At 38.7% G+C, this 20,204-nt stretch overlaps 1 protein-coding gene across 11 annotated transcripts in view; it reads left to right on the plus strand.

Annotated features, from left to right (window-relative positions):
* Positions 1-20,204, plus strand: part of CEP112 (centrosomal protein 112) — a 564,728-nt gene that overhangs the window by 255,308 nt on the left and 289,216 nt on the right. For all 11 annotated transcript variants that reach the window (XR_004430727.1, XM_033183912.1, XM_033183914.1 and 8 more), the window contains one exon: positions 11,778-11,885. Coding sequence is in view for 10 of the 11 variants with exons in the window: in XM_033183912.1 (XP_033039803.1) it covers positions 11,778-11,885 (108 nt within the window). In the remaining variant the exon portion in view is untranslated. The remainder of the gene's footprint in view (positions 1-11,777; positions 11,886-20,204) is intronic.

A 20,204-nucleotide genomic window follows, 5' to 3' on the forward strand; every position in this document is an offset into this window, starting at 1 on the left:
GTAGCGTGATGCCTCCAGCTTTGTTCTTTTGACTTAGGATTGTCTTGGCAATGCGGGCTCTTTTTTGGTTCCATATGAACTTTAAAGCAGTTTTTTCCAATTTTGTGAAGAAAGTCATTGGTAGCGTGATGGGGATGGCATTGAATCTATAAATTACCTTGGGCAGTATGGCCGTTTTCACGATATTGATTCTTCCTATCCATGAGCATGGTATGTTCTTCCATTTGTTTGTGTCCTCTTTTATTTCGCTGAGCAGTGGTTTGTAGTTCTCCTTGAAGAGGTCCTTTACATCCCTTGGAAGTTGGATTCCTAGGTATTTTATTGTCTTTGAAGCAATTGTGAATGGAAGTTCATTCATGATTTGGCTCTCTGTCTGTTACTGGTGTATAAGAATGCTTGTGATTTTTGCACATTAATTTTGTATCCTGAGACTTTGCTGAAGTTGCTTATCAGCTTAAGGAGATTCTGGGCTGAGACAAGGGGTTTTCTAAATATACAATCATGTCATCTGCAAACAGGGACAATTTGACTTCTTCTTTTCCTAACTGGATACCCTTGATTTCTTTCTCTTGCCTGATTGCCCTAGCCAGAACTTCCAACACTATGTTGAATAGGAGTGGTGAGAGAGGGCATCCCTGTCTTGTGCCAGTTTTCAAAGGAAATGCTTCCAGTTTTTGCCCATTCAGTATGATATTGGCTGTGCGTTTGTCATAAATAGCTCTTATTGTTTTGAGATACATTCCATCAATACCTAGTTTATTGAGAGTTTTTAGCATGAAGGGGTGTTGAATTTTGTCAAAGGCCTTTTCTGCATCTATTGAGATAATCATGTGGTTTTTGTCTTTGGTTCTGTTTATATGCTGGATTATGTTTATTGATTTGCGTATGTTGAACCAGCCTTGCATCCCAGGGATGAAGCCCACTTGATCATGGTGGATAAGCTTTTTGATGTGCTGCTGGATTCAGTTTGCCAGTATTTTATTGAGGATTTTTGCATTGATGTTCATCAGGGATATTGGTCTAAAATTCTCTTTTTTTGTTGTGTCTCTGCCAGGCTTTGGTATCAGGATGATGTTGGCCTCATAAAATGAGTTAGAGAGGATTCCCTCTTTTTCTATTGATGGGAATAGTTTCAGAAGGAATGGTACCAGCTCCTCCTTGTACCTCTGGTAGAATTCAACTGTGAATCCATCTGGTCCTGGACTTTTTTTGGTTGGTAGGCTATTAATTATTGCCTCAATTTCAGAGCCTGCTATTGGTCTATTCAGGGATTCAACTTCTTCCTGGTTTAATCTTCAGAGAGTGTAAGTGTCCAGGAAATTATCCATTTCTTCTAGATTTTCTAGTTTATTTGCGTAGAGGTGTTTATAGTATTCTCTGATGGTAGTTTGTATTTCTGTAGAGTTGGTGGTGATATCCCCTTTATCATTTTTTATTGCGTCTATTTGATTCTTCTCTCTTTTCTTCTTTATTAGTCTTGCTAGCAGTCTATCAATTTTGTTGATCTTTTCAAAAAACCAACTCCTGGATTCATTGATTTTTTGGAGAGTTTTTTGTGTCTCTATCTCCTTCAGTTCTGATCTAATCTTAGTTATTTCTTGCCTTCTGCTAGCTTTTGAATGTGTTTGCTATTGCTTCTCTAGTTCTTTTAATTGTGATGTTAGAGTGTCAATTTTAGATCTTTCCAGCTTTCTCTTGTGGGCATTTAGTGCTATAAATTTCCCTCTCCACACTGCTTTTAAATGTGTCCCAGAGATTCTGGTATGTTGTATCTTTGTTCTCATTGGTTTCAAAGAACATCTTTATTTCTGCCTTCATTTCATTATGTACCCAGTAGTCATTCAGGAGCAGGTTGTTCAGTTTCCATGTAGCTGAGCGGTTTTCATTGAGTTTCTTAGTCCTGAGTTCTAGTTTGATTGCACTGTGGTCTGAGAGACAGTTTGTTATAATTTCTGTTCTTGTACATTTGCTGAGGAGTGCTTTACTTCCAATTATGTGGTCAATTTTGGAATAAGTGTGATATGGTGCTGAGAAGAATGTATATTCTGTTGATTTGGGGTGGAGAGTTCTGTAGATGTCTATTAGGTCTGCTTGGTGCAGAACTGAGTTCAATTCCTGTATATCCTTGTTAACTTTCTGTCTTGTTGATCTGTCTAATGTTGACAGTGGGGTGTTGAAATCTCCCATTATTATTGTATGGGAGTCTAAGTCTCTTTGTAAGTCTCTAAGGACTTGCTTTATGAATTTGGGTGCTCCTGTATTGGGTGCATATATATTTAGGATAGTTAGCTCTTCCTGTTGAATTTATCCCTTTACCATTATGTAATGGCCTTCTTTGTCTCTTTTGATCTTTGATGGTTTAAAGTCTGTTTTATCAGAGACTAGGATTGCAACCCCTGCTTTTTTTTGTTCTCCATTTGCTTGGTAGATCTTCCTCCATCCCTTTATTTTGAGCCTATGTGTGTCTCTGCATGTGAGATGGGTCTCCTGAATACAGCAAACTGATGGGTCTTGACTCTTTATCCAATTTGCCAGTCTGTGTCTTTTAACTGGAGCATTTAGTCCATTTACTTTTAAGGTTAATATTGTTATGTGTGAACTTGATCCTGTCATTGTGATATTAGCTGGTTATTTTGCTCGTTAGTTGATGCAGTTTCTTCCTAGCATCGCTGGTCTTTACATTTTGGCATGTTTTTGCAATGGCTGGTACCGGTTGTTCCTTTCCATGTTTAGGGCTTCCTTCAGGGTCTCTTGTAGGGCAGACCTGGTGGTGACAAAATCTCTAAGCATTTGCTTGTCTGTAAAGGATTTTATTTCTCCTTCACTTATGAAACTTAGTTTGGCTGGATATGAAATTCTGGGTTGAAAATTCTTTTCTTTAAGAATGTTGAATATTGGCCCCCACTCTTTTCTGGCTTGTAGAGTTTCTGCCAAAAGATCTGCTGTTAGTCTGATGGGCTTCCCTTTGTGGGTGAGCCGACCTTTCTCTCTGGCTACCCTTAACAGTTTTTACTTCATTTTAACTTTGGTCAATCTGACAATTATGTGTCTTGGAGTTGCTCTTCTCGAGGAGTATCTTTGTGGCATTCTCTGTATTTCCTGAATTTGAATGTTGGCCTGCCTTACTAGGTTGGGGAAGTTCTCCTGGATGATATCCTGCAGAGTGTTTTCTAACTTGGTTCCATTTCCCCCTTCACTTTTAGGCACCCCAATCAGACTTAGGGGTTTTTATTGTTTTTCTAGTCTCTATTTCATTTTTTTCTGCTCTGATCTTTATGACTTCCTTCCTTCTCCTAACTTTAGGCTTAGTTCATTTTTTCTTTTTTTAGTTTTGAAGTATAACATTATGTTGTTGATTTGAGGTTTGTCTTTGTTTTTTTTTAAAAAAATTGATACAGGTTTTTTTTTTTCCATTATTTGCCTTGTAGAGCTCTTTTTGCTATATCCTGTAAGTTTTGGTATCCTGTGTCCCATTATTTGTCTGTCTCAAGTTTATCTTTTGATTTTTTTGACTTATTGGTTGTTCAGGAGTATTTTGTTTATTTCACATATTTGTGAATTTTCCAAGGTTTCTCTCTCTCTTTTTTTTTTTTTTGAGATGGAGTCTCGCTGTGTTGTCCAGGCTGGAGTGTGGTGGTGCTATCTCAGCTCACTGCAAGCTCCGCCTCCCGGGTTCAGGCCATTCTCTTGTCTCAAGCTCCTAAGTGGCTGGGACTACAGGTGCCCACCACCACCCCCAGATAATTTTTTGTATTTTTAGTAGAGACGGGGTTTCACCATGTTAGCCAGGATGGTCTCGATCTCCTAACCTCGTGATCTGCCTGCCTCAGCCTCCCAAAGTGCTGGGATTACAGGCATGAACCACCACATCTGACCCTTGTTATTGATTTTTAATTTCATACCATTGTGATTGAAAAAACACGTTATATTATTTAAATCCTCTTAAATTTGTTAAGACTTGTTATGTAGCCTAACATATTATCTGTTCTGCAGCATGTTTAATGTGTACTTGAGACGTAAGTGTATTCTGTTGCTGTTGGATGGAATGCTGAGCATATGTCTTTTAGGTACCTTTGCTCTAAAGTGTCATTTAACTCTGTTGTTTCCTTATTGATGTTCTATGTGGATGATCTGTCTACTGCTGAGAGTGTAGTATTGAAGTTCTCTCCTGTTATTGTATTAGAGTCTATCTCTTCCTTCATATCTATGAATATTTGCTTTATATATTTAGGTGCCATTATATTGGGTGCGTATATATTTAGAATTGTTATATCCTCTTAATGAGTAGAGTGCTTTATCAGTATATTATGACCTTCTGTTTCTCATTTTACAATTTTGACTTAAATTCTATGATATGGTTTGGCTCTGTGTCCCCACCCAAATATCACCTCAAATTGTAATCCCCATAATCCCCACAAAGGAAGGGTGGGACCAGGTGGAGGTATTTGGATCATAGGGGTGGTTTCCCCCATGCAGTTCTCTTGATAGTGGGTGAGTCTCATGAGCTCTGATGGTTTATAAGCGTCTGGCATTTCCCTTGCTTACACTCACTCTGTCCTGTTGCCCTGTGAAGGAGGTGCCTTGCTTCCCCTTTGCCGTCTACCATGATTGTAAATTTCCTGAGGTCTCTGAAGCCATGCTGAACTGTGAGTCAATTAAATGTCTTTCCTTTATAAACTGCCCAGTCTCAGGTATTTCTTGATAGCAGTGTGAGAACGGACTAATATACTCTATTTTATCTAATTTAAATATATCTCCCCTTGCTCTCTTTTCATTTCTATTTGCACAAAATATCTTCTATTCCTTTACTTTTAGTCTATTTGTGTCCATAAGCGTGACATGAGTCGCTTGTAGGAAACATATAGTTGAGTTTTGTTTTTTTTACCCAGTTACTTTAAGTCTTTTGATTGGAGAATTTAGTTCATTTATATTCAAAGTCATTATTGATAGGTAAGGACTCAGTACTTTCATTTTGTAATTTATTTTCTGGTTGTTTTGTAGATTCTTTTTTTTTTTTTTTCTTCCTCACTTGCTATCTTTCTTTGCAGTTTGATGATTTTCTGTAGCGATATGCTTTGAATCCTTTCTTTTTATGTTTTGTGTAACTAGTATAGATTTTTAGTTTGTGGTTACCATGAGACTACATAAAACATCTTCTACTTACAAGATGCTACTTCAAGATGATAAATTACTGCATATAAAAACTGTAAACTTTTATTCTCCCTTAATTTTATGTTTTTGAGTTCACAATTTACAGCTTTTTATAATTTGTATCCTTTAATAATTATTTTTTTGAGACAGAGTCTTGGTCTGTCACCCAGGCCATAGTGCAGTGGTGTAATCTCAGCTCACTGCAACCTCCACTTCCTAGGTTCAAGCAGTTCTCATGCCTCAGCTTCCCGAGTAGCTGGGACTACAGGCACGCACAACTGTGCCCAGATAATTTTTGTATTTTTAGTAGAGACAGTACCTTACTGTGTTTCCCAGGGTGGTCTTCAACTCCTGAGCTCAAGTGATCTGGCCACCTCAGTGTCCCAAAGTGCTGAGATTACAGACATGAGCCACCATACCTGGCCTCCCTTGACAATTTATTGTAGTTATAGTTGCTTTTTAAAGTTTTGTTTTTTAACCATCATACTAGAGATAAAATTGCTTTACACACCATATTTATAGCACTAAAGTATTCTGAATATAACTTTGTATTATTTATACCATTGAGTTTTTTACTTTCATATGTTTTTGTTATTAACATATGAAAGTGACTGTTTCTCAGCTTAAATAACTCCTTTTTGTAATTCCTGTAAGACGAGGCTCATGGTGATGACCTCCCTTATTTTGAGGGGAAGATGGAGGTGAGGAAAGATTTTACTTCTCTCTTATTTCTGAAGGATAACTTTGCCAGGTAAAGTATTCTTGATTGGGAGCTTTTTTCCTTCAGTACTTTGAATATGTATCTTCCCACTGTCTCCTGGCATGCAGGGTTTCTGCTGAGAAATCTACTGATAGCCATGTTGTAACTCGCTTGTATGTGATATGTATCTTACCTCTTTTGGTTTTCAGAATTCTTTGTTTTTGATTTTTGATAATTGCTTATGATGTGTTTTGGTGAACTCTCTTTGGGTTGAATTCGATTGTAACCTCTGAATTTTCTGTACCTTGATATTGACATCTTTCTCCAGATTTGGGAAACTTTCAGGCATTATTTTCTTAAATATGCTTTTTTGGGGGGCATTTTTCTCTCTCTTCTCCTTTGGATCTCCTATTATATGAAAGTTAGGTCTTTTGATGGTGTCCCATAATTTTCATAAGCCTTCTTTATTCTTTTTACTTTTTGCTCCTGTGACTTGATAATGTTAAATGTCCTGTCTTTGAACTCACTGATTGTTTCTTCTATTTGTTTGAGCCTGATGTTCAAGCTTTTAATAAAATTTTTCAGTTTAGTTATTGTATTCTTTTTCTCTAGGATTTCTGTTTTTAAAAGTAGTGTCCGTTCCTTTGTCAAACTAATTCTTTTGTCTGTATATTGTTTTTCAAGTTTTACTTTTCTATCCATATTTTCTTATAATTCTGTTGATATGGTTTAGATCTGTGTCCCAAACCAAATTTCATTTCAAATTGTAATTCCCAGTGGAGTTGGGGCCTGGTGGGAGGTGATTGAATCATGGGGGTGGGTTCTCATGAATGATTTAGCATCATTCCCTTGGTGCTGTTCTTGTGATAGTGAGGGTGTTCTCACTATCACTTTCTAGTGGTTGTTAAAAGTGTGTAGCACCTTCGCCCTCACTCTCTCTGTCTTGCTCCTGCTCTAGCCATGTGATGTACCTGTTCCCCCTTTGCCTTCTGCCATGATTATAAGTTCCTGAGGCCTCTCTAGAAACTGAGCAGATGGTAGCATCATGCTTCCTGTACAGCCTATTGAACTGTGAGCCAATTAAACCTCTTTTTCTTTATAAATTATCCATTCTCAAGGCTTTATAGCAATGCAAGAACAAACTAATACATCCATGATCTTCTTAGAAGGATTATTCTGAATTGTCAGTCATTTTGTAGACCTTCGTATTTTTAGGGATCATTGTTGGAGGTTTCTCTCTTAGTTTCTTTTTGTGGTGTTTATTTCCTTGGTATTTTTGTAACTGTTGTGTCCTTACCTTGGTGTCTGTGCGTTTGAATTGGCTTCCTCTTTTGGCCTTTGCAGATGTCCTTTGGTGGGGATGGACACTTTCAATATTTAGTCTAGCCTAAGATTCTGGATGGACCAGCTGATAGTGACCATGAGCAAGCAGATTTTGCTATTGGGTTCTTTAATTACAACGGGCTGCTGCCTGTTTTATGAAGTCAGGTATTGCTTCTGGTTGTGCTTCACAGTCCAGTGAGACCATTGGCTAGGCTGCACAATCAAGCACAGCTGCTGGCTGGGCTCTGTGATAACCTCTGATTAGGCAGGGTTGCAGTCTGGGTTCCCTGGCATGATGGTACTCATGTTTGAAATCTGTAGTTGGATGGGGCTGAAGGTTGGACTCCAATGCTGGCAAGGTCTCTGGGGTTGCTGCTCCGCCAGCCACTCAGATGGGCAAAGCCAGATGCTGTGCCCACAGTTGTGTGTAGTTTTGGGCTTGCCTCCCTGCCTGCACCTCAGGCTGGGCTCCAATGCTGGACAGGGGCAATCACTGCTATGATTGGATTGGACTACATGCTCTGCTCTGCAGATATGCAGGGATCTGGGCTTGCCTCTCAGCCTGGGGAAGTATGCCAAGCTCTGAGGCTGGGTGGCAGATCTGGCTAGGGACTTGAGCTTGGCAGATCTCTCAACCGTGATGCTATTTGTTGGTCTCTCTGATTGGGTGCCTCCACTGGCTGGAATGCAGAGGTTGCTGTGAGCTCCATTTTCTCTTCTTTGTTTCTAGCTGATCTCAGATGTTCTAGCCCTGCTAATACTCCCAAGGCAAGGCAGAAGTGGGCCTCCTGCCAAGCATCTTGGAATGCTGGGAAAGCTGGATGTTCACCTCCAGATCTCTTTCCCACTGTAGAAACCATGGGCCTGGGGGAATCCTCTCTGTGTGGCACTATGGTGGTTTGTGGGAGGGACAATACAGTCAACATGAAACCATTTCTATTTTTTTTGTAATGTGACTTTTGTCAGTTCTGTGATCCAAGAGCATGTCTCAGACTCACTCCCAAGTTCTGGAATATTCACAAAGGTTTTCTTGTCTGTGAATGGTTGCTAGTTGGATTTCTATGAGATAGACTGGAGCTGGGGAACTTTTATTCCACCATCTTGCTCATGTCCCTCCTCCTCATCCTTAAGAATTTAATACATCTTTACTTCGCATACCATGGCAGCTATTTAGTAAATATGCAAAAGAAGGACTTGTCATAGTTCTTATATTTGTGGGTTCATTATCTGGATTACTAAACAAAGCTTACACATTTGAAACATTTCCATTTTATAGAGAAATGCACAATGTGCTAGGAGAATAAAGATGTTAAGTCCTAGAGCATATAGAGAAGGAAGGCATTTATTCAATTAGTGGGATTAAAGAACACCTTAGAGAGGAAGGGAAACTTGAGTCAACCTTGAAAAGACTGACTGGATGAAAAAAAAAAATGAAAGGACCTACGGCTAGTATGATGGGCAAAAGGCCCTAGAGTCAAGAACAGCCATGGCTTGCTTGGAAAATGTCAAGGGTATTGGAGTCTGGATTGCTGAGGACAGATTAAGGAGCCTCCCACTTGAGGTCCAATATGAAAAGCATTGAAGGAGAGAGAGCCTTGAAACTAAAGTCTTGAGTTAGAAACAAAAAACCAAAGTGTGCTTGACTGTGCTTCCTTTAATCATTCCTTAAATTTATTCTTGACCACAATACTAATTACCTATGAATCAGTAATCGTAGAACTCTAATTGAATTTTACACCGGTGACTTAATGTTTTCGGGATTGCAGTCCTTGGTATTTACAAAGAAATAATTGGGTGCTAAATATCATGCCATAATCTAGAGGGTATTCAAACTTCAGTATAAGAACCGTAAGCTGGAATGTGCTGTTAGACACAGTAGTGGGTGGTAATGCCTTTTATTCTCATGCAGTGAAACTGGTTGCCTTTCACTGAACATCTTTATTCCTAGAACCTTAAAGTCTAATCATGTCTGAATAAATGCATTGAAATGTTTTTTTCAAATATATTGTGGAAAACTGTGAAAGAAGCATTTTTCATAGTTCATTTCCTCCAATATTCATGTCTTAACTAATCTTAGTGCTTACCAAAAGGTAACCTGAAAGAAGGCATTGTGTACAAGTTGAACAAAGTAGAAGTAGTTCCACATACCAGTGAAGCAGAATAATAAGTAATATAAAGTAGCCAGTGGTAGAATGGTTGCCGCATTAACTGGTAATTGCCTCAGACAAAAAATATTGTCTTAAGTTATACCCAAATGTGCAGGGGTTTAAAGACAAATAAAATACTGCATTGCTTTGAATAAAAGACATCATTTTCATGTTGTTGACATAGAGAGCTTTTTCATGACTGTAAGAACATCTCTTTCTCATTGCATGTAAACAAGCATCTGATCATAACATGGACAAAGTGATAGAAAAAGTTAGATCAAACATGCTTTTATTTTGTGTGTTTTAAAGAATTTGGAACTAAATGTTGAAAATTGTAAATTCAGCAAGTCTTGAACCAAGTTGGGTGCACTGTGCAATCTTTGTTTTCATTTGATTAGTATTTATTGATTCCCTGTATATGCCAGGCACCGTGATAAATGGTTGATACTATTTCACTGATGACAGTGGACATGGGGTGATGTTACACTGGGGGAGAGAGACATTACAAACAGCCCTAATGAAGATGTAGATTATATAGTGAATCTGAAGGTGATATATCCTGTGGAATAAAAGGGTAGCAAAGCAGGGAAAGGGGAACTAGGTGGACTTAGGGGCTGCGGAATTGCAATGTTCAATTTAAAATTGAGTGGTCTGGGAGGTCTCGGTACAAAGGTGATGCTAACAAAGCCCCAATACTTTGAGAAAGTGCTGTATGACTATCAGGCAGAACCTCCTGGCCCCGAGGTGAGAGCACTTCTGACACATTATAGGCCTGGGCAGCAGGTAGGTGGACTGTGGTGGTGGTGGTGGGGGGATAGAGCAGTAAAGATGAGCTGTGAGAGGTCACTGGGATTGGATTAAGTGAGGCCTCTTGGGTGTGGTGGAATCTTTGACTTTTCCTTTTTCCATTTTCTTTTTTAATAACAGCTTTGTTGAGATAAAATTCATATACCAACAATTCACTCGTGTGTACAATTCAGTGGTTTTTAAAATTGTATTCAGGATGTTATGTAGCCATCATCACGGTCAATTTTAGAAAATGTTCGTCTTCCCCAAAAGAAACACCATATCCTTTAGCAGTTACCCTCTCAGATCGCCATCTCACCCTAGGCAACCACTAATCTGTTTTCTGTTTCTATGCATTTGCCGATTCTGGAAATTTAATATAAATTGAATCCTACAGTGTGTGGTCTGTTGTGACACTTAGCTTAATGCTGTCAAGGCTCATCCATGTTATAACATGTGTTAATTTTTTTTTCTATTTTTAATTAATTTTTGTTTTGAGACAGGATCTTATTCTTTTTCCCAGGCTGGAATGTAGTGGGGCAGGCATGGCTCACTGCAGCTACAACCTCTGGGGCTTAAGCAATCCTGCTGCCTTAGCCTCTCGAATAGCTGAGGCTATTGGCGTGTGCCACCATGCTCGGCTGATTTGTTTCTTTTTTGTAGAGACACAGTCTCACTATGTTGCCTACACTGGTCTCGGACTCCTGAGCTCAAGCAATCCTCCTGCCTCAGCCTCCCAAAGTACATGTATTAATCCTTCTTTCCTTTTTATGTTTGAATAATATTCTACTCTAAGAATATACCACATTTTGTTTATTCATTTATCAACTGATGGATATTTGGGTGGTTTCCTCTTTTTGGATGTTATGAATAAGGCTACTGTAAACATTTGTAGACAAAGTTTTGTGTGGATGTATATGTTCTCATTTCTTACCTTGGAGTGAAACTACTGGGACACATGGTAACTCTATTTAACATTTCGAGGAATTGTCAGACAGACTGTCTTCCAGCATGTCTATACCATTTTAGATTCCCAGCAGCAGTGTTGAAGGTTCTGACTTCTCTACATCTTCACCAATACTTGTTACTATTTGTCTTTTTTTATTATTGCTATTCTTTGGGGCATGAAGTGATATGTCATTCTTGTTTTAATTTGTAGTTGCTTAAAGACAGTGATGTTGAGCATCTTTTCATATGCTTTTTTGCCTTTTGTATATCTTTTTGGAGAAATATCTATTCAGGCTTTTTGCCCATTTTAAAATTGAGTTTAATTATCCATTTATTATTGGGCTATAAGAGTTATTTATATATTCAAGATATAAGTCTCCTATCAGAGATATGATTTGGAAATATTTTATCTCATTCAGCACATACCAAGGGCTTCATTAAATTATGTTGAATAAATATTAGAACATGCTAAATTATATTTTCACTACATTATTGTTGTAATTTTAGAATTTAGCCAATTATATACCAATTTAATTTATCTCCTTAAATAATTAAAATGTATTAAGATAAATTGATAAATGTCTCTATTTTAATATCTTTAAATTCATCATTATTATTGGTGAGGTGTTTAAAATCTGCTGTTTAAACAAATGGACAAATTACAAAAACATGGAACACTTTTTTTGTTTAAAAAATTAATATTTGATTTTTAAATTTTATAGATGGAAAAAGTGGAGGCAGATCTAACTAGATCAAAATCTCTTCGTGAAAAACAATCAAAGGAGTTTTTATGGCAACTGGAGGACATCAGACAGCGGTATGAACAACAGGTTGGTCTTTCATTTTGATGCTGTCATTAAATTTTTCAAATACGTGTATAATTTCTCTTTTAAAAATTGCTATCACAAAATATCTGCATAATGAAAATGTGACTAAGAGCTGTTATTACCAATATATTTAAAATAATGTTTGTTTCAATAAAATCTGTAAACAGAATTTTAACACTCCACTGAAGTTTATTCTGACAGTTTTATCTGAATGTTTGATTGAAACATCGATTGTAATTGATGAGACTGGGTAATTTATAAGAAAAGAGGTTTGATTGGCTCACAGTTGTGCAGGTTGTACAGAAAGCATAGTGGCCTCTGTTTCTGGAGAGGCCTCAGGAAGCTGCCAATCAAGGCAGAAGGAAGCAGAAGCAGGCACCTTACATGGCAAAAGCAGGAGCCAGCGAGTGAACCAGCGAGACAGAGAGAGAAGCGAGGAGGTGCTGTACACTTTTAAATGACCAGATCACTCGTGAACTCAGAGTGAGAGCTCACTTATCACCAAGGGGATGGCCCAAGCCATTCATGAGGGATCCGCTCCCATGATTCAAACACCTTCCACCCCATGATCCACCACCTCCAACACTGGGGATTCCATTTCAACATGAGATCTGGGTGGGAACAAGCATCCTAATAATCTCAGTAATTCTTCTGTCCTGTCAGAGCACTAGTTAAACCTCCATTAATTTGAGAAATACGGTTGAGTACTTACTATGTGCCAGGTGCTCTCCCTGGTATGAGGGAGAACAGCAACAGAGAGCATGCCTCCTCTTTCATGGAGTTTGCTTTTTGGTGACTACTCAGTCTACAAATTAAAAAGTGAAATAATTTTGAAGAGTGAGTTATATTATTATTATTATTTTTTTTGATATGGAGTCTCACTCTCTCACCCAGGCTGGAGTGCAGTGGTGCCATCTTGGCTCGCTGCAACTGCTACCTCCTGGGTTCAAGCGATTCTCCTGCCTCAGCCTCCCGAGTAGCTGGGATTACAGGCACACGCCACCACGCCTGGCTAATTTTTGTAATTTTAGTAGAGACGGAGTTTTACCATGTTGGCCAGGCTAGTCTTGAACTCCTGATTTCAGGTGATCTGCCCACCTCGGCCTGCCAAAATGCTGGGATTACAGGTGTGAGCCACCACACCCGGCCTGAAGAGTGACTTATGTAGAAGAAAAAATGGTACCTTTATAGCCTTTGCCAGGTGGAGGGTGGGAAGGGGGTTACCAGCCTTGAATAACTGATCAGGGAAACCCTGATATTTGTGCTGAGTTCTAAAAACTAGCACAGCTGTTTTTAGAACAGGAAGGAGCCAGCCATGAGCTCTGGAGAAATAGTATTCCAGTCTGAGGGAACAGCACATTCAAAGATCCTGAGAAGAGAGCAAGCTGGGAGTGTTCAAGGAAGACAACTGATGATGAAGACCAGGTTAGCCAGAGTATGGGGAGAAAGGTTCCTGCTGTGGGAGATGAAGGGGAAGAGGGAGGTTAGGACCAGGATGTGTAAGGAGTTGAGATTTTGTCCTCAGTGCTCTGCCTCTTACTTAGTAATACAAAGTTTTATTTTCTTCTTTTAAAAATATATTTCTGCTTATTCCCAGAATACTTAAAATTACTATTAATTTTTAGCTTGGTTTTGCTTTGGTAAACATGATCCTAACCCTCAATGGCTTAGAACAAAAAAGGCTTATTTCATACTTATGTCATGTGTCCTTTGAGGACTGACTGCAGCTCTGACCCATGTCATGTCATCTTGAGTCCAGTTTTTAGAAGGAACTATCTGGAACATTGCTATGGGAAATGGAAAAGGAAATATTTTGAGCATCTGCTGGCTTCTAACATTGACCCAGAAGTAAGTTTACTCACATTTTATTGGCCAAAGCAAACATGGCCTCCCTGGTGGTAATCCTCCGCCTGGAAGGAGCATCACAGAGAAGACCATCAAATGGGGTTAGCATAAAACAGTTTACCATGCTGACTACAACTGCAAACTTAGAAAATATAAAAACGTAGAAAATGCTGGAACTGGGTTTTAAAGGTACATTCTTTATCAAGCAGCACAGGTGTTATGACACAGGACCAATAAAAAAGGAAATGTAGTCTTGGCAGACAAAATATTCATCATTGAACAATATGTACATAGACACAATAATTAGATGACATTTATTGTTTTCAACTTTAAAAACTAGCTTAGGGTTACAGAACAGGGCATAGATGTTACCAACTGTATTAGTCTGTTCCCACATGGCTAATAAAGACATACCCGAGACCTGGTAATTTATAAAGGAAAGAGGTTTAATGGACTCACAGTTCCACATGGCTGAGGAGGCCTCACAATCATGGCAGAAGGCAAAGGAGAAGCAAAGTCACCTTTTATATGGTGGCAGGCAAGAGAGCTTGTGCAGGGGAACTCCCGTTTATAAAACCATCAGATCTTGTGAGACTTACTTACTAACACGAGAACAATATGGGGGAAACTGCCCCCATGATTTAATTATCTCCACCTGGTCCCGCCCTTCACACATGGGGATTATTACAATTCAAGGTGAGATTTGGGTTGGGACACAGCCAAACCATAGCACCAGCCTTGCTATTGTAACAGTAAAGGTTAAGATGGTATAGGTATGGAAGTGGAAGAAAGGGATGGAGGGCCTGGGAAGGGAAGGGTGAGAGCACTGAGGTATTATCGTGAAGTGTGGATTTGAGCAGCTGCCCATGTAATGAAACAAAACACAGAGGTTTTAGTATATTCCTCATTACAGGGTTGACCACTGGAGGCACTGAAAGGAATGGAGTAACTAGTAAAATGGTGACAAGAGTGGGAGAGAGGAGCGAGGGAGTGTAAATGAGCTAAATCCCCATTTGTCCTAGTAGAAAACCTATAAGGAGTGTCTAGCTTTGGTAAATTAAGAGAGAGCTATGTAGCATATTGTGTAGAGGTAGGGAAGTCATCACCAGAGAAAGGAGCACAGGCATGTTTTAAAAGAGTTGCCACCAGTGCAGGAGTGGGATGCGGCAAGGACCTGTTACTTTTTATTAGAAGATGATGTTTACCATTTTATTTTTAAAAATCATGTGTGCACATATACAGACACATGCGCATATGAATATGTATACTTTATATTTACATATTCATATATAGGATATATATGTTCTGTTCCAAAAAAACTAATTCATATAGATTTTAATCCCAACATTTTATTTCTTAGAACCTATCCTATAGAAATTTTTATACATGTGCAAAAAGATGCACGTTCATACATGTTTTGGGAGGATTATTTGTAATATTGAAAAAAGTTGTAAATAAAATGAATGATTAAATAAATTATGCTGGCCAGTCGTGGTGGCTCACAACTGTAATCCCAGCACTTTGTTTGGGAGGCCGAGGCAGGCAGATCACAAGGTCAGGAGATCGAGACCATCCTGGCTAACACAGCGAAACACCGTCTCTACTAAAAATGCAAAAAATTAGCCGGGCTTGGTGGCACGTGCCTCTAGTCCCAGCTACTCGGGAGGCTGAGGCAGGAGAATGGTGTGAACCTAGGAGGTGGAGTCTGCAGTGAGCCAAAGTGGCACTACTGCACTCCAGCCTGGATTTGACAGAGCGAGACTCTGTCTCAAAAATAAATAAATAAATAAATAATGCTAAATACCTACTGTGGAATACAATATACTTATTAAAAAGATTGATATAGGCTGGGCGCAGTGGCTTATGCCTGTAATCGCAGCACTTTGGGAGGCCAAGGCGGGAGGATCACAAGGTCAGGAGATCGAGACCATGGTGAAACCCTGTCTCTACTAAAAATACAAAAAATTAGCCGGGCGTGGTGGCGGGCGCCTGTAGTCCCAGCTACTCAGGAGGCTGAGGCAGGAGAATGGCGTGAACCTGGGAGGCGGAGCTTGCAGTGAGCCGAGATCGCGCCACTGCACTCCAGCCTGGGCAACAGAGCGAGACTCTGTCTCAAAAAAAAAAAAAAAAAGATTGATATAAATCTGAAGGTGCCAACATATGCAGATTTCTAAGACATGTTGGTGAGGGGAATAAAGCACTTCTTAGAACACTTTGTATATTATGATCCCATTGATGTAAAATTAAAACATATGTGTCTCAAAGTTAGATATGTAAATTCAGTGAAAAAATTCTGTAAGATTATACATGACTATGGAATTGGCCTGGAATTATGGGTTAGGGTTATGATAAATTGAGACTTTCATTGTATGCTCTAAATAACCTTTTTTACTTCAAATTTCATAATGAGCATGTTATACATTACTTGGATAAGTAAAACATTAAAATTATGAATGCTAAGAAACAATACAATGGAATAAATATTTTGGAGCATTTATATTATATTCTTTTTTTTTTCTTAGAGATGGGGTCTTGCTGTCTCTCCCAGGCAGGAGTGCAGTGGTGCGATTATGGCTCACTGCAACCTTTAACTCCTGGGCTCGAGCAGTCCTCTTACCTTAGCCTCCCAAAGTGCTGGGATTACAGGCATGAGCCACCGTGCCTGGTCTGTATTGTATTCTATAGCATTTTAAGTGGGTAATAAATTTGGATTAATGAAATAGAAAATAAATTCAAACAATTTATATGCAATGTAAAAAATAACCAATAAATGAAAAGCCTAAAAGACAAGAAAAGATAGAAGATAGAGCTGACACATTATTTTCAACAGTGCCAAAGTATGGATAACTTCAGACTTTCTAACTGCAAAAGCCAGTGCAATGGAGTTATTCTCTCAGATTTTTTAAAAAATGCTTTTATATAAAAATGAAGTAGTTAATTTCCGATTAATATGTGATGGCAACTGAAAGTCATTCTAACACATGCCAAATTAAAAATATGTATTTCTCCTGAAATACACTTTTATCTAAAGAGCCATGGAGGATGTTTTCCACAACTTTAGTAATGGGAGGAAGTTGCTTGGAAACTGGTTTTAAAAACTAGGTTTAGAAAACTATGTGAAGAATCGGAGGCTGGAATTGAGGAGTAAGGGGTGGTAAGAGGGAGGGAAACAGAGGTAATTATTAATCAAATGTAAATAAAAATATTAAGGAAGGGCAATGAATGTTACTTTTTATTATGCTATAGTTACAAAGTATAATTGAGGTATTTTTGGATTAAAAACAATATTAGAAGCACTAAGAAAAATAAGAAAAATGTCAGTTTCTCTACGTAAACTGATGAAGGAACAGGGGAGAAGGGAAAACCAAAGTTAAAACTCTTTATGTAACACAAATGCTAATCAGAGGTTATTATACTACAGGGTGAGTATAAGATGTAACAGAATTCTCTGTGGGAGTTTTAAAATTATATTCTCATTTTGATGATAATCACATGGGACACAAATTTATAACCAAGTGTGGCCAAATGATGTCAGCACCTGATTTGCATTTACGTTGTAGTTGTTTTGGCACACCACTGACTGAAAGTCAGACACAATAAGAAAAAACACGAAGGAAAATTTAAATGCATTTGACTAAATAAAAAGTATTTTGAGTTAAAAAAGTAATTGAAGAAATAATTGAAGCAGATATCTTAGGCAAAGAGTAACTCTCCTTATAAAATTAATAAATGTATAATATATAAAGATAATTAGCAGATAAATATAGTAATTAGCACAAATCATAAGAAAATCATTAATGTCCCAATAAGTGACCTGGCAAAGGAAAGAAAGAGATAAGAAATGAATCAAGTGCGCAGCTGTGTAGAAACATCTTTAGCCTTGGTGTTAATAAAAATGCAAATTAGAATTAACCATGATGTGCCATCTAAAGTCGGTAAAAGTTTAGTGAAATTGGCACTTTTATACATGCTAGTGGCATTATAGGCTTTTTGGAAAGGATTCTGGCAGTTTCTATCAAGAGTCATGAAAAGTGCTTACACCCTCTGACCCAATTATCCTTAACCTCAAAAATCAGACAGAAATATAAAAACAATGTTGTTAATTATTTTTTAGAGAATGAAATCATGGTGAATTCTTTTTTTGTATACCCCCTATTATCCACATTGTGACAGTTTCACTCTTTTAATGTAAAAAATATATATAAATTTGTCTGGAAGCATGTTAAACTTCAAAGGCTTTTCTCAGAATGATAGATTTTAAAACCTATCACATTTTTGTCTTTGTATTTTCTTGATCAAAAATAATACTAACACAGTAAGGGATACTGATGAATTCTTTAAAGAACTGATACTATTAATGGAAGCCATATACCACTGCCTCAATTTTTCTTTTTTTTTTTCATGAAAAAGAGATGATACAAATGTAGTATATAACAGGAATGTAAAAAACACACACAAGCGTACCTCAGGTGAGTGCAGATTTCACCTGTTTTTATTCTTTCTATATCTAGAGGCCTATACATTAGAATCAGTGCTGAGAACGTAGATCCCAGGTGGTAGTTCACTAAGGAAAGATGAAGGCAGGAGTATGAACTAGTACATTTTAGGAGAATATTTAGTGATGTGACAATATACAAACATTTTTAGTTCGCTTTTTTTTTTAGCAGAATATTCTATTAACTGTAACGGTATTTCCCCTGACCACTCCACAAACTGTTCGGATTTTTTCCTGTGGAAGTTTATCATGACAAACGATAGGCATACAGTAGTGAGCTCTACAAGCCAGCATGAGTACACTAAGAATGAAGCCGATTAAACTAAGCTCATTTCCTTCTTTGAACAGGGTAGCCAGGCTGGTAGATAAGGAAATAGGAGTAGATGTAATATATCTGGCTTTCATGGAGCCATCTGACGGTGTCTGCATGAAGGCAGTTTGGGGAAATATGGTTCGAATATTGGTCCCTTTATGTGGTTAAGTGATAGTTCAAAGGGCCATCTCTGAATGATTAGTGTCAACCTGAAGTGAGATTTTTATGTCTCTCAGTCAGTCGAGGATGATAAGGGATTAAAAAAAAAAGTTTATAGTTTCCCAATGCTTAGAGTTCTGAGGAATAGTTAATATGCAGGATAAAAAAAAATGAGTTTTCTGCAGCTTTAAACAGGCTGGAATTAAGAAGATTACATTTATTGGGGTTGAATATAAAATGCCATGCTTTGGTTTAGAAAATCAGTTGCAAAAGTAGAAGGAAGACAGAGAGCCACAGAGATAAGGGGAGTGTGGTGCCTGGGACACAGGGGACAAGAGAGCCAGCAGATACGGTCCCAGGTATTGTTTATGTTTCAGGTCACATAAGGAATAGGTCGATTTTGGTCACCACATTTTAAGCAGGCCACTGACAAACTTGAACATGTTCACAGAAGAGTTTTCAGAATATAGAAAGGTCTGGAACTATGTCAGAGGGGATATTTAAAGGGAGGATTGCATATCTCTCTGTAAATTTAAGGTCTGAATTTCAGGGAGCATTGGGCTTGGTCTGTGTGATAAAAATCCTAAAAACCCACAGTTATTAGGATCTACCCTGGACCAGGCACTACTCTGCATGCTTTACACGTATTCAGCCACTCCCCATCTTCACAGTTTATGTGTGTATATATATATATATATAATTTTTTAGACAGAGTCCCGCTCTGTCACCCAGGCTGGAGTGCCAGTGGTGCAATCTTGGCTCTCTGCAACCTCCGCCACTCAGGTTCAAGCGATTCTCCTGCCTCAGCCTCCCAAGTAGCTGGATTACAGGTGTGTGCTTCCCCTCCTGGCTAATTTTTGTATTTTTAGTAGAGATGGGGTTTCGCCATGTCGGCCAGGCTGGTCTCAAACTCCTGACGTCAGGTGATCTGCCCGCCTCTGCCTCCCAAAGTGCTGGGATTACAGGTGTGAGCCACTGCACCTAACCCACAGAAATCTTGTGAGGTAGCTACCACTGTTTATTGTTTTCATCTTCTAGTTGTAGAAACTGAAGTATCCATTTAAGGAAGTGGCCCAGGGTCCCACACAGTTCATAGAGCCCTGCTCTTGACCCCACTCTAAATGCACTCCCACGGAGTTCCAGGGGGCAGAAATTGAACGCATATATAGATGGTACCGTGAGGAATATTTTGTATTGTTTCAAGGTAGTTCTTTTCTGAAGAACTCTTCCTTCAAATGTGCAACAGTTTTTCTTTTTTCTTTTCTTTTTTTTTTTTTTTTTTGAGGCAGAGTCTCGCTCTGTCGCCCAGGCTGGAGTGCAGTGGCGCGATCTCGGCTCACTGCAAGCTCCGCCTCCCGGGTTCACGCCATTCTCCTGCCTCAGCCTCCTGAGTAGCTGGGACTACAGGCGCCCGCCACCGCGCCCGGCTAATTTTTTTTTTGTATTTTTAGTAGAGACAGGGTTTCACCATGGTCTCGATCTCCTGACCTTGTGATCCGCCCGCCTCGGC

This window comes from Trachypithecus francoisi, unplaced genomic scaffold (genome assembly GCF_009764315.1).
Source record: "Trachypithecus francoisi isolate TF-2019V2 unplaced genomic scaffold, Tfra_2.0 Lachesis_group20, whole genome shotgun sequence".
NCBI classification, from domain to species: domain Eukaryota; kingdom Metazoa; phylum Chordata; class Mammalia; order Primates; family Cercopithecidae; genus Trachypithecus; species Trachypithecus francoisi.